Below are 23,089 nucleotides of genomic sequence, written 5' to 3' on the forward strand. Positions count from 1 at the left end.
CGCAGGGAGAAGGAAAGGAGAAAGCATCTTTTCTCTCTCACCATCCTCAGAGCACAGAGGGAGGGAGAGGAGAGTTTGGATAAAGATCCCTTTCTTGACAGGCTCATCTCTAAAGCTCCATTTAGACCAGAGCTGTTCAGGTACAGTCTGAGCTGAGGGTGTACCCATCCTTCCCAGCATGCAGATGGATTGGGGTGGGCAGGGAAGGGACTGGGCATGGCTTGGGCAGGGGTGCTTTGGGCAATGCAAATTGTCAAGTGTGACCAGGATGAGGGGCTTTGCAGCTGCATGCATCAGCTGTGACTTGGGCTAGGGGTTCGCAACCATTTGCAAACTTCCCTGGCATGTTCCCATGGGTCTTGCCTGCATGCCTTTTGGCATGTGCCACCCTGAAGTCAGTGTGGTCCTGCCATTACTTGGTGGCTCATGCGAGGCAGGAGAGCTACCCTTCCATGCCAGCCCTGCAGGCTGCAGCTGCTCACCATTGTCTTTCTTCTTCAGCTCCTCCTCTGCATCTTCACCTTTGCCATGGTTGTGGTTCCTGCAGCAAAGGACCAAAGCAAGGCAGCAAAGGGCAGGAGAAGGGGCCTGGTGCGGGCCCCCACGGCCACCCCTGCCCTCACTTGGGCCCTGGATGACCCCTATACCACCATGGCAGACTATGAGCGCAGCATCCAGGACATGGTACGCCAGCTGAAGAACAGCTCTGAGCCAAGTGACACCAAGTGCCAGGTCAACTTGAGGGTCTGGAGGTCCAATCGGAGGAGCCTGTCCCCCTGGACCTACAGGTGAGCTTGGGGTGGGGATGTTGGGGACATGCATAGTGGCTCCGTGCCAGCAAACGCTGTAGCAGCCATGGCTCCAGCATCATGGAACTGCAGTGGCTGATGGGGGGGATGCAGTGCAATGCATCACCCCATTCTGCCTCTCCCCAGCCACCCACTGCCCCCCATTTCACCATCTCTCTAGCCTTGTCTTGCTTTCCCTCTCCTCCAGCATAAACCACGATGCAGCACGGATCCCAGCAGACCTCCCTGAGGCCCGATGCCTCTGCACTGGCTGCATCAATCCCTTCACCATGCAGGAGGATCGCACCATGGCCAGCATTCCCATCTACAGCCGGCTGCCTGTCCGCCGGCTGCTCTGCCAGGTGCCAGGCGAGGTGGGGCACAAGCACTTTGGGAAGAAGTGTCACAAGAAGTATCAGATGGTCATGGAAACCATTGCTGTGGGCTGCACCTGCATCTTCTGAGGTCGCGAAGCTAACCCCTTCAGCTACTGGTGGGCACCTAACCAGCTTGCTCTTGCTTCCTGAGTTTGCCCACTCTGGGAGAGGGTCACCCAGCTAAGCATCAGGATGAGGAGAGCCCTTGTTCAAGGCAGTGGTAGCTGCAAGCTCCACGAAATTCCCTGGCATACTCCATCAGCCCCAGACAAAGCAGCCACTTTGGGGACATCTAGCACAAGAGCTAGACAGTCCCATGGCTGACCTTGCAGTGAGACACTGCCCAGGCCCTGTTGCCTCTGGGGAGGAGCTCAGCAGAAGGGGCTGGCAGTCAGGAGACAGGTGCCTGCTAGTCTTTCCAGCTGGGCAGAACCAGGCCTCCTGCTTCCCCAAAGTCCTTGTCTGCCTTTGCTATCAGTGCAACAGCTCTGGAGTGCTCAGCCCCCCAGGTCTCCCCAGGCCACCTACAAGTTCCACACTTGATCTAGCAGCCCAGGAAGCAGGACAAGTGGATGGTGGTTTGGGTGGCTTCTGAGGTCTTCAATAAAGCGCATTGCTGGCCCCCGTCTGAGCCTTCCTTACCTCAGCCCCTCATGCCACCCCTCTGGCCTTGTCTGCCCAGGGCTGGCTGCTGCCCAGCCTCCTTCTGAAGAGAAGAGTCAGTGAGGATCTTCTGACCACTTCAGCTGAGCCCCAGGCTCGGAGAAGCCTGGACACATCTGCAAACAGGCAGCACTTAGCAGCAGGCACTTCTCCCTGCAAGCCAGGATCTGTGAAAGTCCACCCTGCATGCCCATCCTCAGGGCATCAGGCCACTGGGCAGTGCTCAGCTCCACACACACATGGCATGGCAGAAGCCATGAGACCTCCTGCCCCAGCCAGGGGCAGCCCTACCACAGAATTTTCTGTAAGAAAAGCCAGGGAGGCAGGAGAGGCTGTGGCAGGAGTTGGGCAGCAAGTCAGTGGAGACCCATCTGCTGCCCATGCCAGCCAGCCTTGTCCTGGAAAGTGCTTCCTGAAAGGAGATGCACAGTGACCCTTTTTCACAGGAAAAGGCACAGGCTCCTGTCCAGTAAAGCCTGAGCAAAGGGAATGGGGAAACTGAGGCACACAGCAACAGTGGGCAGGGATTGTATTCTTGCAGGAAGGCAATGCAGGTTCAAGTCATCCAGGACAGAGCCTGTTCCCTTCTCCCCTTACAACCCCCACCAATGCAATAAATACTCCCCAGGCTACTACACACAGACTCTCCCTGCCCACCACCTCTCCTGGGTGTCACAGTTCAGTCTTCACCTTGTGCATCAAGTCCTTCTGGTCGATTTTCTCCAGGTCCTGATGCCAGAGGTTGTAAGCCAGCAGGGCCACGTTTTTGGCTGCCACTGCTATCATCTCCATGGAGCTGGCCACCCACTCCACACCGCTGAGGTAGAAGAGGTTATCATGCAGCACGATGGGTGGAAGGGACTTGGCAGCATCATAGCGGGGACATGTCTGCCACTCTGTCACCTGCACCGAGTAGTAGGACCTAAAGAGGGTCTTCAGCTGCGGCTTGTCTAGCGGCTGCTGGGAGAGGACACGCCACACCGCAGCCTCCTGGGGCTGCTTGCGCCGGAAAGCTGCCGATATGTTGACAGGACAGATGTTGTCCATGGCATTGAAGAAGAGGTCGGGGGTGTCGGTGGTGAGGATGCTGGCAAACGGGAACAGCTTGGGGTCAGGGAAGCCGAAGTAGGAGGAGTTGAGGTAGCCATGCACCACGGAGGTGACAGAGGGCTGGAAGGCTCCGGGGAAGTCAGCAATTGGTGGCTCAAAGTTCTCAAAGGTGAAGTTGCTCCTGCTGGGGTGGAGGGGAGTCGTCACAACCACCATGTCGTAGAAAGCTGAGCCCTGGCCTTCACCGCCCTCATAGTGCACCTGGTACAGGGCTCTCCCTTCTGAAAAGAGATGATGGACAGTCAGCAGTAGTCCTGTGCCCCAGGTGGTATTGCCCTGGCCCCCTTTTTTCTAGCAAGACTCCATCCATTGTTTTTCCATTACACACCAGTGCTGGACCACAGCATCTGGTGGGTTTGGATGAGGTGTGGATGCTTTAGGGCAGGGGAAAGGTTTTATCTAGCCTGTGGGAAAGTTTCTAAGAAAAGCCCAGCTTGGTGGGACGAGGAGGCCTGAGGCAGCACAGTCTATTTCCCAGCTTCCAGTTACGCAGTCCTTTTGCTGTGCTGGACTGGGGAGCAAGCCTGCGACAAGGATGGTGCCACAGAAGAGATCTGAGGCACCTCAATAGGTCAGCAAAAGAGAGAAGATGAACGGAACCCCAAGCCCTCACACAAATGCTTTACCAGGTCCAGGATACTCTCCAGCTTCCCAATGCTTTCTTCCTCCTAGAATCCTCACGCTGCCACCACCAATCTCCTGCCCTGCTATGCCCAGACCCATACCCAGGTTGGTGGCACATAGAGCATTTCCTATGCCCAGGCTCACCTGAGCTGTGCAGAGAGACACCTGTCACCCTGGCTGGGATGATGTTGGCTTTGGTGAGCTTCAGCAGACCTGAACACACCAGCTTGTTGCCTCCTTCCACTTCCCAGGTGCTGCCCTGGGCCCCTGCTAGCGACATGGCTCCTGAGGAGAGGAAGAGGATTGTGGCTCAACAGTCTGCCCGTAGACAGGACACTGGGAAGGAGAGCCACAAGGGCAGGGGAGTGGGTCCCTGCTTTCACCTGCAAAGGCAGGCACCAGCACTGACTGCCCATAGCTGGAGCGCAGGACAGCCGCGATGACATCGTCCACAAAGCGCTGTGTGACGCCCACCTCCAGCAGGGACTCGGCCACTGAGCGCTGTGTCATGTTGATGAAGGCATCACCCCCCAGCGAGTGCAGCAGCTCCTCCAGGCTGGAGAAAGCGTAGCCGTGTGCCTGGTACTTGTAGATCCTGGATGGGACAGGAACACAGGACGCCAAGTGATGCCCTGTTGCCAGGGACGAACCCCTGTGTCTCCAGCCCCGTGGGTTCTCCTACCTCATGAACTTCTCCATCACCCCCTCCACCCACATCTGCAAGCGCAGGAAGCTGATGCCATAGTGCCACCAGAGCCGGAAGAGGTTGAGCAGGTACCAGTCGGTCTCCTCCAGGATGAAGTGCTCCCCGCTGAATATGGCACTCTTCCCTGCCACCTCGCGACGGTGCTTGAGGCCTGTGGGGAGTGGAGGGGGGGACTGGCACACTTCCCGGGGGCTGGCCGGCTGCTGGGAAAGGCCAGTGCCAAACACCACCGCAGCAGGGACGCTGGCAAAGATGCTTTTGGAGGAGCATCAGGGAGTGTGGAACTCCTGGACACCAGCACACCAGCCAGATCTCACTTGTTCAGACAACACATCGAGTTGCTGCTGCCCTCTGGGATACATTGTTGGGAGTTTGCGAACAAATTCCACACACTAATTCCATCAGGACCTCTTGCCCTGAGACTGATCCACCCCCCACCTCTTTCTCTTCCAGGGCAGAACATGGCTGGGGCACAGGGACAGCAGGAGGGTCACCACATCCCTGGGGTACCGAGGCAGACTAGAAGCAGCTCAGGGGCACCCCAGCTCCCCGACTCAGGGACAGAAGTCATGCAGGTGCTGGGACCACTGTGCTCACCTAGGATCTTGACGAAGTCCTGCATGTGGAGGCTGAGGGCATGGATGGAGGCTCCCCTGCTCTCGTACTGTTGCTTGTTGACGGTGACGGTGGCCAGCCGCCCCCCCACGCCCGCCGGCTCGAACACATCCAGCTGCACCTGCGGCCCGAAGTGCTGCTGCAGAAAGTAGGCGACGGCCGAGCCGCCCAGCCCGGCGCCCACCACGGCTGTCGGCGGAGAGGGGCGAGAGCGATGGAGTCAGCATCGAAGCCCGGTTGAGATGGGGGCTGCCCACCGCCCAGCCGCCCAGGTTGGCCGCGGAGGGGGAAAAGGCAGGGATGCAGCGGGAGTGACGGAGGGCTGCATGGCAGCACGCCCTGCTCCCGCAAACGCGGGGTGCCAGAGCTCCTCTCTCCCACCCCCAGAGGCAGGCAGGAGGAGGCCGAGTGCTGCCGGTACCGGAGATGGGAGTCCCCTCTCAACCCCGTATTATGTCCTTATTTTCCCCCACTTCCCTACCGATGTTGCGCGGCGGAGCGCGGGCGGCAGCGGCAGGCACCAGGAGAGCGGCGAGGACCGGCAGGAGCAGCGCGGCAGGCGGCGTGGCCATGGCGCGGCGGAGCGCGGAGAGCGAGTCCCGGCAGCGCCGCCTCAGCCCGGCCCGCCCCTTACCGCAGGCTCGGCCTCCGTGCCCCCCACCGCTGCCCCGCCCTGCCCGGGCAGCGACTCGGCCTGGAGCGGAGCACGGTGGCGACGAGCGGGGGCAGCCCGGGCCCGGCGCTGGAGCCCCGAGCGGCGAGGAGGAGGCGCTGGCGGAGGCGGGCCGGCTTTGTTCCTGCAGAGCCGGAGGATGCGCGCAGCCGCCGCTCCTCCCGGCCTCCGGGCTCACCGCGGGCGCAGCAGCAGCGCGAAAACGGACCTCCTGCTAACACCTCTGGGCTCTGAGAACAGCGCGGCAACGATAAAACCAGCTGTAACGATTTCAGCTGTGCGTGCAGCTCTGCAGAACGCACTATCAGACAGCATGTCCCTGCACGACGGTCCGTGAGACTTACTACAAGTCTCAACCTCACAGAATGACTCGGAAGGTCAGAGGAAACCCTCAATAGCCAAAACCGTTGAGTGCAGCACGCAAACAGCCCCCAGGCACAGCCACAGTGAGGGCCCTCAATGCCTTCCATCCCTCACACACTGGCCACGCATCCCTCTCGACTCAGCATCCCACTTACAATAAACCCAATGGTGTTGGAGGTCCCCCTGGTACCACCTGTGTCCTGCTGTGGGCACGCTGTGGGCTTGCACCGCAGGGCTGTGCTTGGGCCAAGTTGCTGCTGCAGCATATTTTCCAGAGGCTCAGTCTGAACAGGGCTGACAGCACATGGTGCTCAGTACCTGGCTGAGGGGAGCGGGTTAGATCCTGCATGGATCATGCATCAGCAAGAGCATTTCAAGCTTTTGCTTGCACTTTCTGCCCTAGGCAAAACCAGAGAGCAAATAGCGTGGGCCATGGGATCCCCTCCGGGAGCCTGCTGCTGCTCGGATTACAAGGGCTAAGAGAGCAAAACCTCTGGAACACGTAGAAAGTGTAACTACAGCCCCTGCTGTGCCTGCTGCAACCCAGGGCTGGCCCTGTACGATGTGACAAAATGAGGTCTGAGAATCTGCCATCTGAACTTTACCTCAAAAGAAACACAAGTCCCCTCCCCCCCAGCCAGGAGCCACTTCAGAGTTCCTGCATGGGAGAGCACACATAACCAAGAAACTCAGGTGTGAACATTTGCGGGAAGGAGTGGCACAGACAAAAACTACCATTGCTCAGCTCAGCCAAGTCCTTACAAAGGGCAATGTGAACCTACCAGTACACAGAGGCAATGTTTCCAAGGCTGCTTAAAATAGAGCACACAAATATCTTTGTAGCACGTCTCAGGTTTTAAAAAGCTCTTACTTTACTTAACCAGCCTGATTTCACTACGGCTGCGGGCGACAACAAATCTGCCTGCACAGACAGCAAGGCTCCGAGGAGTCCAGGTCAGTCCTGCTCCCGCTTGACTCCCTCTCGCAGCAGACCGTGCCCTGCTCGCAGGCGTTCTGCACGCTGTGCCATAAGCAAAATGCTCTTCCCCTTGCTCACACGCTCTGATGAGTCTCTGCAAATGGAGGTATCTGTGGTTGAAAACTCCCAACTCTCACTGCTGCTGCAGAGAAAAACCAACAGGGCCAGAAATCACCAACACAGCAGTGGGCAGCACTATTTCCCGGTCTAGTGTGGTTAGAGAACACGGAGCAGTGCCGCAGAACAAACACCAGGCAGCGCTGTCGAGCAAACACCAAGTAAGGCCACTACATTTTAGGCAGAACGAGGAAAGCCCCTAGCATGGGACAGTCTCTGCAGTCACAAGGGGTCATTGCTAGTGGGTCTTTAGCACATGCAGAAAGGCTATTTGTAACTTGTCTTTACCAAAGCTTTTTTTTCTAGGGAGCACCGAGAGCCTCAGGAGAACAAGGCCCACCAGTGTGGAACCAACTGTTAGGATTCCAAGGCAAAAGCAGGAACGGAGGCCCATATTTGTGCAGAGGATGCATGGAGAATGGTGTCTCTTACAATCTCACTGAAAGCCTGCTCTTGTCTCCCACGGATCCCTGAGATCACAACCAGCCTGCAGGTACCACAGCATTAACACACACTGTGTGCTAAGCCACTCTTAATCGACCTGCTGTACAGCCCATGCCCGAAACAATACACCACGCACAAAGGGGCAAAAATGCAGCAAAGTGAAGCTGAGGATGGGAAAAATAAGAACAGCTACTGAGATTTCAACTGTTAGCAGTCATGCAGCATAAACCACACCACCAAAGGCTAGCAGACAGCATTTCCCCATGCCATGGGCCATGAGTGGGCTTACTAGGAACAGCAAGAGGGCTGGAAATATTACAGAGGAACACAATGTGGCAGTTCATCAGTGCAGAAACCTGTAGCAACTCCTCTGTGTGAGTAAAGACGGCACACACTTATGTGCACGCATTTCACAGAATCACAGAATGGTCTGGGTTGGAAAGGACTCTCAAAGGTCCAACACCCTCTGTAGTAAGCAGGAGCATTCTCAAGTAGATAAGGTTGCCCAGAGCACCTTGAATATCTCCAAGGATGGGGCTCCAACCACCTCTCTGGGCAGCCTGTTCCAGTGTTTCACTGCTCTCTGAGAGTCCACCCAAAATGTTCTTAGAATGTTCCACAAAGTACTGCCATGAGCTGCAGCCCTTACTTGAGACAATCAGAGCAGGCCCACTGGCCAGTGGCAGTTGGAATTAGCAGCACTTTGGGTAGGGAAAAAAAAGGAAAAAGCAGCAACTACATTTATTATTATTATTATTTGCAAATGGGCAGTATCTGGACACCTAAAGCGAATCAGTCCTTTCCAGCATTGACTCAAACGTTCTTGTCAAATGCTTGCACCACTCCTGCACTTCAGTCTTTTGTCTTTCACACAGCCAGAGCCTTTGGGTAAACAAAGAGCACAGAAACACAAAAACATACAATATATATACAGGTTTCCCACCAAAGGAATGGGTTTTTGGAGATTAGCCACACTTTGTTCATTTGACTTTGCAAGTAATACCAAAACATCTTCAAGTTTAAAAATAAAAAAATACTACAATATTCACAATATAAAACTTAAATACTTTTTTTTTTTTCTTAAAGGAAAGGACTGGTAACAGCTATTGATTTATCACAGCTGTTTCTCAACAGAAGCTCTGCTGATGAAGCACTGAGAACTGAAGGTTCACAATGCAACATTCACATTCTGTACTGCTCCTGGTCAGAGCTAAGACGCTGCCAGACTCCCAAGAGTGCCACTGGAGACTTGTCCAGCTCATCTCATACATCCCGCTGATGGAGTACAGCACGGTTATAGAACACAGGCCCATGTTCAGCAGGGCTGCCTGCTGCCCAAGAGCAGAAATGCAGGTCCTTGCATCACCTTCACCCACATGTCTTAGCTAGTTGTCCACATTTCCAGCTCAAGCTCTTCAGTTTATGACTGAGAAAATGGAGTCTAAGTGACTAAGAGGTATGTGACACTTCCTCTCCTCTGCCACTGTGTCCCTGCTAACATTTACTAAATGTTATATACAACTTTTTTAACATATATAACATTATAACATATATATTAGTGTTTTAACAAACAGTCATTGAATAAAGGGACCAGAGAGAAAAAGCTCATAGGTCACTGTCCTCTCTACTGTAACTCTGCTGAGTGCAATGGAACTGCACCATCAGGGACTTTGCCCCACCATGCTGAGTGTGCAAATTTTACACTGACCAGACAAGGGAGCAAGAACCTAGAGAGGAGAAATTCAATCCACGCTTACATAACCTCATCTACAACAAAAGAGATCATTAAGTGTGCTTGAAAGGCAAGAGAATGAGATTCTGCCATGGAAATCTGGATTCTGTGAATCCAAGTTTGGTTATTTCATTTTCACATCACCATTCAAAGGAAGCAGAAACTAGAACAAACAACAGCTACAGTATTTATCTCTTTGGTAACTTCTCTGAGAGAGTCTCTATGCAGAGGGTACATCTTACAGTAAACATCTTAAAAGTCTGGTAAGATCCTCTAGAAGTGTGGAGACTAAGAAAAAAAATGGGGCATAAACTGGAAAAATAGCTTGCCCAAAATGAGTCAGGGCCTGGGAGAAGGTAAGCAAGACTTCAGGGGAACTGGATCCCTCGGATTTCTGCTCTAGCAACAGAGCAGTGCCTTAGTGAAAGTGGATTCCAAATACACAAGCAGAATCAGTAAGCAGTAAGTACAAACAGAAGGCCCTGGAGTGCATTTCAGGGTATTTCTTTAAGGCAAAAATGGGTCAGTATTAGTTGAAGAGGCAGGCTTGGCTAATAGTTCAAAGGTGGACCAAGTAGCTGTAGTATCCTTTCATAGTCAAGTGACTCTGTGGGTCAGTTTAGAAAGGATTTGGACTTTGTCATTACCTGTCACACACTACTTATAAGTCGAGTTCAGGTGAGCTGCAGCCTTTCTATGAGAGAAAACTATCTCTGGTGTAAAATGCCTCTGCTTTTGTTTTGTTCCTTATAAAAAAAGTTTCACATTCAAAATCAGTTTCCATAAACGACTTTACCCTCATGTTGCAAAAAAGAACTCAGCTGGTCTAGCAGGGCCTGAAGAGGCAACAGAGAACCCACAAACTCCTTTCTACCTGAAGATATGGATTGCTCAGAGCAGGCTGTAGACAGTCTTGAGGCAGAACAGCAAGACTTGCATTGCATGTTACATACTTAACTGGCCTTTTTAGTCATTCTTTGTCTTGAGTAATAGTACAACCTGGTGACCCAGTTAGCATGTAGACCAGCAAAATAATGAATATGAACTCCTCTATGCCTCTGAAATTCTGAGCAACATGCTAAAACAAGAGCACTGAACAAGAGATCTGTCCAAAGTGATCAAATGCTGCTGTGAAGCACTGTTTCAGGGTTCAAATCTCAAGTACCTGCCTCAAAACCTAACACAGAAGCAAAAAAACACACTTCAGAAAGTATCCACTACTGAATTACCCACACTAAAGCAGCTTGCACAGAGCATATTAGAAATGTGCATTTCCTTAAATTCGTGGAATGATAGCCAACTAGCTGCACAGACTTCCCAGATGAAAGCCTGTTGATAGCTGCTAATTGAAGGCTGTGGTATTCTTGAAGTCCACCACAAAAGGATTATGCAACTGAAGCCTGCAAAGGAATGGGAGAAGAATAAGCTTTCTTCCAAGCCGCTGATGACATCCATCATAAGTAAAAAGTTTTTGCAAGTGGATCTCAAATAACTGTCAGGCTATGGGTCCAATTTCAGAAAGCAGAAAGGCAGGAATTAAGGAATCTGTAAGAAACAACCTGAAAACAACCATTCTTGCCTTGGCTTTGCGTGATGCAGACCACAGGATGGTTTATACATGTCTTCTGCCATTAGACTGCTTGCTACTCTGTTAAGAGTTAAATTCTGATCTTACTCATGGACTGCATCCTTTCAGCCGACATAAACTGACTGATTTAGTTTGGACTCCCAGGCAAAAGGACCACTGGGAAATACATCTGCCATGCTGTGACAACAACATGCCTCCACTGAAGAGGATGGCTTGAAGTCAGCCTTCTACTTCTCTCGCTTTCTTGTCACTGCTGCTAAAATTGTTTCAAGGGCACTTGAGACTTTTAGTAGAAGACATTTTTCTCCTTGTGTCAAAACCCAAAAGGTGTAATATTTACTATGACTGTACAAAAGTAGAATCTGAATGTGAACTGTAAGTTATCTGAGTGTTATTTGAGTATCATTATCAGAGAGATGAGGAAATAGAACAGTCCAGATTTTCTGCTGAAGGGCACATCTCCATTTTGCCAGCAGCTGCAACAAAGAGCATATAGTTTATCATGCTTGAAAGCTGCACAAATATCCATCAGGGGAGAGAAATTACTCTCTTAAAAATATGTTTCTGGCTGGGGAAAAGAGGTTTGAGAGCCATGTTCTTGCTTTACCAAGGAACACGGAGGCAAACTGAAATTCTACCTAGAGAACAAATATGAACTTGTTAGCCTGGCTTAACAACTGGATTGTCTTTAAAGCATCATCCTTATTCATCTGTAGTACGACACATATTTCATTAATTCAAGATTGTTTTCCTGAAGTGACACAAGAAAAAGCTGCCTCTAAATTTAATTTCAAGTGATGAACTTCATCCCCCCCCTTATCAGTCTGGGGACAAGGAAAGACAACAAAATCCAACCTGACAATAATACTCAGCTCTTTGGGCTTTTCCTCTCTGAGTGCTTTGCAAAGACAAAGGCTCACCACATTCCTGTGAGGTAGGTCAGTATTATTATATTCCTTTACTACAGATACGGAAACTGAGGTGGAGAAGTTACTTTCCTGAAGGCCACTGCAGAAGTCTATCTCAGAAGTGGAACCAGGAGACAAGACTCCTTAACTCTTGGAGATTTCCCTTTCTTTCCCCTACGTCCCCTCTTCCCCATAAAATATTGATGGGGAAATGAGCAATGAAGAAGGGGCTACAGTGCCACGTTTCTGACAAACTGCAGACTCCTGCTGCTACTCCACATACTTCAAAAAGGATTGTTAAATATACAAGTACCTTAGAACTCATGGCAAAATGACTGCACACAGTATAAAGCCAACATACAATACAAACCTAGCTTAATAAATAAGTAAAGACATGCAGCTGCAGCTGTGACTGAGTGCTGAGGGGTCCTCAGCTCAGTAAGGTCCCAGATGCCCCGGGTAAGCCCATGTCATTCCTGTGACTCTACAGCCACACCGACGAGTGCGTGTCTGATAGTGCGACCGTGGAGTTTATAACCATCCTGAGTCACCAGCGCGATCGTGCCTGGCTGCAGCCCCTCGGCTGGTACGTGGCAGACTATTTCATGGTCGTATGGATCATATTTGCCCCCAACAGGGTTCATCTTATGAAGGCCATGTTTGGCAAACACACTTTGCAGTTTGGCCTCTATGAGAGAGAGGCCTTCGTAGATTTTCTTCAGGGTTGGATTAGGATTGCTAGGTTCTGCGTCTTCTGCAGCACTCTCGGCAGTCTTCTCCAAGATATCAGCTACCTCCACAAGGTCCCTGCAGAAACTCTGGATCCCTATGGGCACAAAGAAGCAAGATGTAAATGAAGGGCAGTCTACAGAATGTACAGAGCTACAGTACTAGTGACAGGCACAAAGTCATAGCAGTTTGAAAGCACCTTTAAAGCTGCTGATAGATCTAGTGAGAGCAGACAGTGCCTCCTGTAATCACAGCACTTGACAGCCATTTCAGAGCACAACAGGTAGAACATAAGAAAAACACAGCAGCTCTAATTGCACAGCTACTAGGACTAACAAAACACCTTCTGAGATCTATGCATTGTGGAGACTATTTCTCAGAGATGGTGCTGAAGGAGTACAACGATTAAACAGCAGTTTCTTCCCCCTTCACCAGCCTCTTGCCAAAGCTGCAAATCTAGCTTGCTTCACTGATGTTAAAATATTTCTTATAGAAGTGTTAAAAAACATCTAAGATTGACAGTCTTTGTTCCGCTTCCTAAAAGCCAGAGCAGAAGAGAAGAGATTGTTAATATAGTAAAACAGATCACAGCCTGATGACACAGCTAAGCATATGAAGCACATCCAGCCAGAGCCAGTTTTCAGCATACCATTTCCAAACAAGTCAGTAGAACTACACTCAACTGGACAGGGCCTATTTTATTACTAAAAAACCCCAAAGATTAAAAAAACACAAAATGGTCACTGATAGGACACAGCTGGACATACAGAAAGAATAGCAAATAAACCCAGACACCAGGAGTCCAGGCCAAATATCATGCCAGGCTTTACAGTGAAGGAGGGCTGGAAGGGGGACAGGCAGACAAACAGGCCATGGCTGTGAACACAGCCTGGCCTCACTCTGCTTACCAAATAGCTTGGCATCTTCCACAAACTTCTGCGTTCTCCTCCGGACATTCTCAGAATCTGCCAAGGCCTTCCGGTATCGCTCCTGCAGCCACAACAGCAAGGGGAGACTGACATCAAACAAGGAGGTAAAACCCATTTCCCAGCAGTCTGTGACCCCTCTAAAAAGAGCCCACTTTGTGTCAGAAGCTTGTGCTGGGCACTTGTGTTTTCTTTACAGGCAAACCCAAGTTCCTCTTATACAGTTCAACTGCAAGTCCCTCAAAAGACCTCAGAGCAGGCCAGCAGCAGCTCCACTGAACACTGCACTGTCAGGCCACTGCTTTCTGCCTGACTCACTGTGGCTGCTGAGACACAAGTCAGCAGCAGATCTGCAACCGGCTGCTGTATTGCTTGGTGCAGTACTCTCACAGCAGTTGTCTCCAGAACTGTCCACGGCTGCAGGATTCAATCCTCTCCTTAAGTTGCATCTGCTCCTCAAAGTCCCTGTAACACGATCCCTACCATTTCCACACACCACTGTCAGTAAAGAGGACGCTCATTCTCAGATACAGTACGTCATGCCATTCAGGACAAAACTACTGCCATTCCCCGTGGAAGAACTGACCAGACCATCTCCAACAGAACTTTGCCTGTCAGGATCATACTGTCATGGTTCTGGTTCTAGGTACTACTGACAGATGGTGTTTCTGAGGAAGGCAAACTGTGCTTTCACAATGCACCCTCTAACACTTAGAGCACAGCTGCTCTAAAGGCTGCCAGAGCACAGTGGTGGTTTATGTTACATGGTTTGTGGAGAAGCTGGAGCTGGAAGACAGACCAAGTCAAAGGGACTGAACAAAAGCTATGGTGATGACAACAGCAGCATACTCACAGTTAGATCTCGGACTTGTTCTTCCAATTTGATGGCTTTGTGCTCTAAGGCACAGTCAGAAAGGGGATGCCTGGGCTCATCACGTGGATCTTCTGGGCCACACTCGTCTCCTGTACTTCTCTGCTGAGCTGCAGTGCTGAAAATACAGGAGGATGCCCTGAAATAAAAGCTAGTAACAAGGAAGGAAAGTTAAGTAACAGCAGGCTCAAAAAGAATTCTAGTTTAGAGTCATTACTAAAAGATGTGTTGAAGATGTTTTTATTTTACACTCGCATGACACAACAGAGGCTGTGAACCACACAGCCTCTGTGACTGCAAAAGGGGAAGCCACACCAGTGGAACCTCTGTAGATTTCTGCAGGGGAAAGACACACATCTCAAGCTGCTGCCTAATGGAGGATCCAGTTCCCACATGTTAACCTGTTTGTTTCTCTTGGGTAAAATGAGACACAGTATTTGGTGTATTGTTTTCATCCTATTGATGAACCCCTGGTTCTTACAGCAACTGCTGTACCCACATTTCATGAAGAACAGTTAAGAGACTGAAGAGAACTGACAGAGACATGACCAAATTTTGTGTATCTCAAATACTTTGGAGGACCTTTATGCCAGGACCTTCAAAGCTCCATTAGCTCTCTGGAAAAGGGACTAAACATACCCACTGGAACTTGTCCCTAATATTCTCCAACAGTTCTAAATGCTTTAACTGTTTTTGTCTCTACTGGCACTGAAATGGTCTCAAAGGCAAAAAAAAACCCCAACCCAAATGAGCCCAAGCCTCATGTGTTGAAGCCCAGCTTTATCTCCAGTGACTTTTTCATCCCAAGTGCACTTTTCAACTAAAAATCACACTTGTCAGTGCTTTTGTGTTGGTAGAGCAGGTGGAGCTCACCTGGAAGGCTGACTCTACAACTTGCAGATGAAACAGTAAAACGACGGAGGAGACAGATAATTGCACCGGGCTGCCTAGGTGCTCAGAAATGTATTTTGTACTCCGACAGTCTCACAGGTTTCCCAAAAATGTAGAAGTCTGGCTGAAAAGAGTCTGGTTAGAAAATTATCAAAAGCAGCATGCTGGCCACTTTGCAAAACAAAAGGAACTATATTTCGCTCATTTTTTTCCATGAAGACCTGCACCTGCCACACCAAGAGCAAACCCAAAGTTTTTCACTCCCTCTCCTACATTGCTTAATTTTACAAAATGGCCAGGACAGGACATACTCCTGACTGTGAGGCCAATGCCTCAGCCCACCTCCTTCTCATGCCTCACAGAACAGAATAAAGTTCAATTTCCATCCAAACCAGCTCTCTTCAGGAAACATTTTAGTATGTGCTTAAGGAGGAAAAGTGTCTCCTTTTTTTGAAACACCTGGGCTCTTTCTCTGAGCAGGGCTTTCAACATCCCCTTTAATAGAGGGGTTTTGCATGTTCTTAGTGCACATCTGCCAAGTGAAATGCAGCATGACACAGAAACCACTGCACCAGCACCCACTCAAAGCTCTGTGTTTATACAGCACAATTCAACACTGCACAGAGACGGTAATGTGGGCCCTGGGATCAGTACACCTGAGCTCATATTACCATGCCTGCACCATTAAGCTTTCTTACTTTTCATCAACACTCTACTGGTTGGGTACAACATGGCAGAAGTGCACAGCTTTTATTTCTGGGTCTACCAAACTAGTCATGAGACCTAAATGCTTTTCAGCAGTTCATCTGAGATGAGCTTACAGCAGCAACTGGAAGGGACAGATTTGCTTCCTTTATTACAGTACTGGGGTTGCTGGGGCTGTGCAGAATGACTGTGCAGGGAGTTAAAAGCAGCTGAAAACTAACCCTACAACACAAAACCCCTTCCTGCCTGTGTCCCTGAATAGGTTTGCTGACATATCAGATGAGTACAAGTGACAGCACAAAAGAGAAGATGAACGTGTGAAGTCTGGTGAGATGTAAGAGGTAAAATATGGGGAAGGAAAGTGTCCCCATACGAGTGGCATTCTGGACTAAACCTGTTCTATTACCAAATCATGGGTTAAGAGATTCCTTTTATAGACCACCAACCATCTTCTACCACAGCAGTCCAGATTCCCACATTTTATCTTTAATACATGGTTGCTAGATGTCCCACAACACTAATGACAAACTTCCTTTTTCCACCTGAGGCCATTAGCATGTGCCATTTTTGTTCATTTAGTGGGTACTTCAAACATGATCTCTATGTCAGATCACTCCTTTTCCACATTACATACCACACCTAAGTCTGAAAATGCTTCTCCCATGTATATTTTCTCTGCAACAGGGTCTCTGAAGAATGAGGGGTTGTTACTAGGTTCTTTTCAAAATGTTGCCCAGCCACTGTGGTTCTAGGTTCCAAGAATGACACCACAGAAGAAAATCCTGCATTTCAACCCCTGCTGCAGAGATCTCACTGGGCCAGATGAGGATTTTTAAGACGCTTGCCTCATTTGGGGTTTTTTTTTGACTGGTTAACACAGCACTTCATCATAGCTACAGGAAATAGACTAACCCAGAGGTGAGGGCAGAGAAGGACCTTCCCTCTTCACCAAACCTTCAAAATCAATCTGTGAGACATTAAACAGCTGCAAAGGTTTATTTGTAAACAAAAAGTGTGTCCTTGGAAAGCACTAACTACAAGATTTATCCTTTACCATTTCCCACGTAAAGAGACACAGAAATGGAAATGAGCCATGTTCCAGATGAACCAAAGAACCTGAAATGCAGCTGAGAAAGCAGCCTTGCCAGGCACCCCATGGGTTAACACTCCTACATCTTAACAAAGCTACACAAATGAGTTATCTCTTCATACCCCAGAAGCAAAGGTGAGTCATTTCCCTCAGCTACACCGATGGGTGTGTTTCGGTGTGTAGGAGGAAAGGGGCATGAATGAGCAGGAGCCTCAGCTACTGGGAGAGTCTACGTGAAGCAGAGAGCTGCCTGCATGGACTCCTTCCTCCAGCTTGTGAAACTAAGTCACAGAACACTCCCACATAGAGTGCAATGCACCGGGTATCACGTGCTGCTCAGACAAGCCTGCCCTAAAAGTTATAGTCAAGAAACAAGCATCACAGACTGACTCCAAGAGGAGTTCTTAAGGACTGTTACTCAGAATTGAAAATGCCGCTCGATTTACTTCCTCTTCCAGGATGAACGAAATACTCCACTAATAAGGGCAAGTGCTATTTACTGTCTGTCCACTGCATGTGTTCCATCTTTTAAACACAGTCGTGATGACAGCTGCTCTAAAAATAGGCAGAAATCCCACTGGAGGAAGTTGACACATCCCGAAGTGACAGATACTTAGAAGTCCTAGGGCGTGTGAAGGGATTATACAAAATGGTGATAGAAGATTTACAAACTGATGTCACAGAAAGCCAAACAGAAGATGCATTTGAGAAGTTGATTGCAGGCATATGGTTTAAGGCAGTTTTGTCTTTCAAGATTTAGAATTCAAATGGTGAGAACAGGTCTCTGCGGTCAGAACAACAGCATCGCCTCTTTCTGGAGCACAGGCACCATATCAGAACATCCCATACCAACTCCTGCAATGTTCTCTCTAAACAAAAGGGTCCTACCCAACCTCTCCTTCGACACTCCCTCCTCCTCCCAAATCAGCATGACAAAGCAGCCAAGTGCCCAGACTAACAGCAACATCTGCATTAGTGTTTTAGCTCTGAAGGAAATCTCTTCATTACCCCCTGAGTTACTTCCTCAGGGACGGATACCACAGATCAGTATCACGTGGATTCTTCTTGGATGAAACTAGAAAACACATTTGGGATATGCCCCTAAATGCAGAATGGCTGCACCCTTGCAGCAGACGCCCAGACTAGTGAGACCCCAGGATTAAAGGTCTCCAAGAGGCGTGGAGCATGGATGTCTGGGCCCCACCACTCTGCTGTGTGGAGCTGCCCCTGTTGGCTGCAACACAGACAGGGACATGGAGAACTGGTGTACACAGAGGAGCTTCACACCACCAGCAGCTTCTGCTCATCGTCTGTGAAGGAAGCCTGCTCTGCCCCCGCCAAAGTCACCTATTTCAAACCTGGTGTACGCCTTGAGAGAATCAAAGCATTTCTTCACATGTATCAGAGAATATGACAGATTTTCGGTTGCACAGCTTTATGTTTAGTCCCAAACACAACTGTTTCTTCTACGTGCTGCAGAACGATTTGGTTGCATTAAGTGGTCCTTCCAGTGGTTTTTCAGGTAAAAATCCTCTAGAATTAGATAACCTTCATTGCCACTTTTTAAATTTCACTTGCCCACAAACGCAGATACTTCTGTTACCTGCTGCAGAATCAATTTATTGCATTTTATAGTCTGTTGGTGATTTCTTTCTTTTCAGAGAAAAAAAAACAAACTCTAGGCTAAACTACCATTCACTTTGGAGTTATTTTTCATTTCACCTGCCCACATTTAACTCAAAACAACCAAATCACCTGCTACAGATGTGCCTTTCATAAATGGTGTTATGTCCAGAAACGTGACTGGACATTACCGACACAATGAAAGATGCTCTTCCCTCGAGCACCCAAAGCACGCCGAGCACTGGAGCTGTATCGCTACCACAGACAAAATCCGACGAGCACACTGAACAGGTGAATAAGTGGTTCGGATGGGCAAGAGGCAGGAATCACCCGTGGAGCCACGTAACCGCAGGAAACAACCTCACAGCTGACCACAGAAACACTTCTCCCTAAAAGTTAAACGGCTTTCACCCTGAAAAACGCTACTTCTCCATACACGAGCTGGCATACTCCGAGCCTGCTTTTTGTTCCAGGCCTTCTGAAGAGCTCAGGGCCGGCAACGTGTCCCTCCATGGCGGGCGGCCCTACCTCACCTCGCAGGGCGCCCCGGGCCCCTGGACCAGCGCCGGCGGCTACGAAACGCCGCGACGGGCCCGGGCCCGGGGCGCTGCCACGTCTCGCATGGAGCCCGCCACAGGAGGGGAGGGGTCTGCGCCGCGGCCGCCGGCGACCGTTAACGGCTCGCAGGACCATACGGTCCCTCGCTTGCCCTCACGTACCTGCCGCGCCGCGTCGCACCGCCGAGAGAAAGGCCGGTCCCGAAGCGCCGCAGGGAGCGGACAGCCATCGCCCCGCAGACAGAGCGCGGGCCGGACGGAGCGGCGGAGGGGAGCGGCGGAGGGGAGCGGCGCGCCGGCGCGGCCCGCCAACTACAGCTCCCAGCGGCCTCTGCGGGGACTACGAGTCCCGGCGGCCGGCGCGGCTGCGCGGGAGGCGTCTCGGCGGCGGCCGCGGCGGGCCGAGGCAGAGGAGCTCGGGGCTGCGGTGGGGGGGCTGCTGCCGCCGCTGGCTGCGCGGCTGAGCGTGGGGGTGCGCACAGAATCGCAGGATGGTTTGTGGTGGAAGTGGCCTGTACAGGTCACCTGGGCCAAACCCGCTGCGCCCAGCAGGGACACTGCAGCTAGGGCGGGGTGCTCGGAGCCCCATCCAGCCTGACCTGGAACCTTTGCAGGCATGGAGTTTATACCGACTTGTGCCACTGTTATGCCACCCTCTTCCCTAGATGTAGTCTAAATCTCCTTCGATATAAAACCATCGCCCCCTGTCCTGCCACAAGAGGCCCTACTAAGAAGATGATCCTCATCATTCTTACAGCCTCCCTTTGTAAACGCTGAAAGGCCACGACAAGGTCTCCTCTGAGCTCTCTCAAGGCTGAACCACCCCAAACCTCAGCCTGTCCTTGCAGCAGAGGGGTTCCATCCTCCTGACAATTTTTTGTAGCCCCTTTTGGAAGCACTCCAACAGGTCCATGTCATGCTGAGGACTGCAAGGCTGGACACAGCTCTACAGAGAGTTTTCATCTCTTGTTCATTCAGCACAGACTAAGAGGGGCTTGGGCCAGCAGGCCAGCTTCAGTTGGGATCATGAATCCTGGAATCCCAGGTTGGAAAGAATCTCAAGGGTCTAGCCTTTCTTGGGAAAAGCATTGTCTAGGTGGCATGGCTTAGCACCCAGTCCAGCTGAATCTTAGAAGTGTCCACATCCCTGGGAAGATAACCAGCAACAGGACAGGAGGAATTAGCCTCATGTTGCACCAAGGGAGGTTTAGGTTGGTTATTGGGAAACATTTCTTCACAGAGGGAGTTGTTGGAACAAGCTGTCCAGGGAAGTGCTGGAGTCCTCATCCTCAGAAGCATTTAAAAGAGGTGTAGAAGCTGTTTAGTTTGAAAAAGAGCAGACTGAGGGCAGACCTCATCTCTGTCTACAGCTACCTGAAAGGATGTTGTGGAGAGGTTAGTGCTGGTCTTTTCTCACAGGTAAACAGTGTTAGAACAAGAGGGAATGGCCTCAAGTTGCACCTGGGTGGGCTTAGACAGGACAGTAAGAAACCTTGTTTCATGGAAGGAGTGGTCAGGCATTGGAATGGGCTGCCCGGGGAGGTGGTGTCTGGACACACAACCAACCCTGAACGTGTTTAAAAGTTGTTTGGAGGTGGTGCTTGGGGCTATGGTTTAGGGTGAACCTTGTAGAGTAGGGTTATCAGTTGGACTTGCTGACCCTGTGGGTCTTTTCCAACCTGAACATTTCTGTGATTCTGTGACACGGCTCAGTGGTGACCTGGCAGTGCTGCGTTAATGGTTGGACTTGATCTTAAATGTCTCTTCCAGCTATAATGATTCTATGATTATTCCAAAGGCTGATTGCTCTTACTGTGAGATATTTTTTTTTTCCTCCTATGTCCTATTGAAATCTCCCCAGGAGTAATTTGTGTCCATTAACCTGTCATTTCCACATGACTCCTTATAAAAAGAGAATCTCCATTTTCTTTGTAGCTGCCCTTTATGTACTGGAACACAATGATAAGGTCTCCCCTAAACTTTTTCTTCTTGAGGCTGAACAAACCAAATGATTTCAGCTTTTCCTCACATGGTAATTTCCCAGCAGTCTGATCATTGTTGTGGTCCTTCTCTGGATTCTCTCTATCCTGTCCCCATTTTTTTTCCAGTCTAGCAGGGACCAAAACTGAACACAGTATTCCAGGTGTGGCTTGACAAGCACTGAGTAGAGTGAGATGACTTTATCCATGCTGGTGATGGAGCAAGAAAAAGTATTTCTTACCTCGTGGTGAATAAATATTAAACCCCAAACCTTGGCCAATGTTCCTGTAGGGGGGCCTACAGGAAAGATGGGGATGAACTTTTTATTGGGGAGTGTAGTGATAGAATGAGGGCCAGGTTTTAAACAGAATAAGGGTTTAAACTCAATATGAAGTATTATAAGGAAGAGTGGCAAAACATTGGAATAGGTTGTGGATGCCCCTTGCCTGGAAGTGTTCAAGGCCAGGTTGGATGGGGCTTTGAACCACCTCATCTTGTAAGGTTCCATCCAACCAGAATAATTCTGAGATTCTGTGATATGCTTTCACAGGCTGTGGTGGTCCAGTTCTATTTCTCCCTACTGTGGGCACAGGCTCCTAGTTTCTTTAGTGGGGTACATGATGTTTTGAGGAGAGTTTTTACCCTTTTCTGAAGTGTGGGACAAGTGTGGCTCCAAGTTCCAGGTTGGGCAGCTAGCAGAGAAGCTACTGTGAGGAAGAGGATGAGCACCATCAGGAATAGGGCTCTCCTGCACCTGATCCCTGGGAGCTGGGGGGCCCCTCTAGCCTGGGCAGTGCACAGCGGGCGGCCGAGCTCATGGCTGTGAGCTACCTGCAGTGACTAACCTGGCTTACAAGATTCACCCAGCCCGCCCAGACCAGCAGTCGCAGGGGTGCCAAACCTGTCCCAGACCCAGCCTGGCCTGTGTCACTGTGAGCAGAGGTGGTTTGCTCACCATGCTCCCTGCAGCCAGGGAAAGGGGCATGCCAGTGCCAGCCGTTTTTATTGAAAGCTGCTTACCTGGTTACTAATGAGAGGGCTTTGAAAGAGCGAGCTCCAAAGGTTAATTGTGGCAGTCACTAGCACGAGTGGGTGACAGGCCAGTTCCCTCGTTCCCAGCACAAAAGCTTGTGCCTTTCCTTTTTGTTCCTGTCTCTTATTTCTGCCTGTGCTAAATGACCTTCCTCTAGTTCTCTTTTCTGTTCCAGTCCCCCCATTTGAAAGCATTTTTTGTTTGTCTTTGGGTTTGTTTTTTTTTTTCTTTCTGTTTTAATGTATAGACTTCCCTTCACTCCATTTTGATCACTTGCCTTAGCAAATGTGCCTGACTGCAGTAGCAATAGTGTGAATGTGCTGTTGGCCAGGAGACAACTGCATCCCTTTCCCTGTTGCCCCAAAAGCTGGCATGGGGCTAGGGCAGAGACAGCCAGGCTGCCTCTGGCCTCAGGCTTTGCAGAACTTCTAGCTGCAAAGAAAGGTTGAAAAGTATCCCCAGTTAATTTGCTTTCAAATGCTGACACTTGAGCTTAGTTCATTCCCAAGGGAAGCCAGTGTGCCCTCCTCACCACCCTTACTGCCTGGAGGACAAGAAAATATGGACAAGGGCACTTAGTTGAAGCACAGCAAGCTTGAGACATGATGAACCCTGAGATGAGACCCTGCAGAGCTGGGAGCAGTGAGCAGGGTGAATTATCAGTGTCTCTGAAGTGTCCAGTCCTGAGCAGTTCATGAACTCCAACACCAGTGGGTCCAAAAACTGAGTCCATGGTTGCTTTGGAAAAGGTTATCCCAGCCTCCAGCATCCCCAGGGTGGCACACACTGATCGTGATTAATCAGAGTGCCTGCTGGGCATAGCAGACTGCCAGCTCCTGGGCTCTCCCCTCCTTCTTTATGTACCACCACGGGCATGCACACCTTGCTTCTAACTCCTGGCCCCATGGGAAGCTTCCTCCAGAGATGGGTTTCCCTTTAGTATGTGACCCTGATCCATGAAGGACTCCCCTTCCCCACCCGCCTCCCAAATCCCCCT

General features: G+C 50.2%; 3 protein-coding genes across 4 annotated transcripts; 1 reads left to right on the forward strand and 2 right to left on the reverse strand.

Annotated features, from left to right (window-relative positions):
* Positions 1-528: 528 nt before the first annotated feature.
* On the forward strand, positions 529-1,676 carry IL17B (interleukin 17B). Its single transcript, XM_064161304.1, has 2 exons — positions 529-788; positions 997-1,676. The coding sequence occupies exons 1-2, from the start codon at positions 529-531 to the stop codon at positions 1,250-1,252; spliced, it is 516 nt and encodes a 171-aa protein (XP_064017374.1). The 3' UTR covers positions 1,253-1,676.
* Positions 1,677-2,340: 664 nt separating this feature from the next.
* Positions 2,341-5,491, reverse strand: PCYOX1L (prenylcysteine oxidase 1 like). Its single transcript, XM_064161807.1, has 6 exons — positions 5,365-5,491; positions 4,866-5,072; positions 4,245-4,419; positions 3,946-4,157; positions 3,707-3,847; positions 2,341-3,159 (listed from the first exon to the last, which is right to left on the reverse strand). Exons 1-6 carry the CDS (start codon positions 5,453-5,455, stop codon positions 2,501-2,503), a joined length of 1,485 nt encoding a protein of 494 aa, XP_064017877.1. The 5' UTR covers positions 5,456-5,491; the 3' UTR covers positions 2,341-2,500.
* A 2,704-nt stretch (positions 5,492-8,195) lies between these two features.
* On the reverse strand, positions 8,196-19,359 carry GRPEL2 (GrpE like 2, mitochondrial). Of its 2 annotated transcripts, none has more exons than XM_064161810.1 (4): positions 19,242-19,359; positions 14,196-14,331; positions 13,325-13,406; positions 8,196-12,513 (listed from the first exon to the last, which is right to left on the reverse strand). In XM_064161810.1, the coding sequence occupies exons 1-4, from the start codon at positions 19,307-19,309 to the stop codon at positions 12,158-12,160; spliced, it is 642 nt and encodes a 213-aa protein (XP_064017880.1). In that variant the 5' UTR covers positions 19,310-19,359; the 3' UTR covers positions 8,196-12,157. The 2 variants fall into 2 exon arrangements, with proteins under 2 accessions (XP_064017880.1, XP_064017878.1); XM_064161808.1 differs by having other exon boundaries at positions 14,196-14,364.
* Positions 19,360-23,089: the final 3,730 nt, after the last annotated feature.

This window comes from Pogoniulus pusillus, chromosome 22, assembly GCF_015220805.1.
Source record: "Pogoniulus pusillus isolate bPogPus1 chromosome 22, bPogPus1.pri, whole genome shotgun sequence".
NCBI classification, from domain to species: Eukaryota; Metazoa; Chordata; class Aves; order Piciformes; family Lybiidae; genus Pogoniulus; species Pogoniulus pusillus.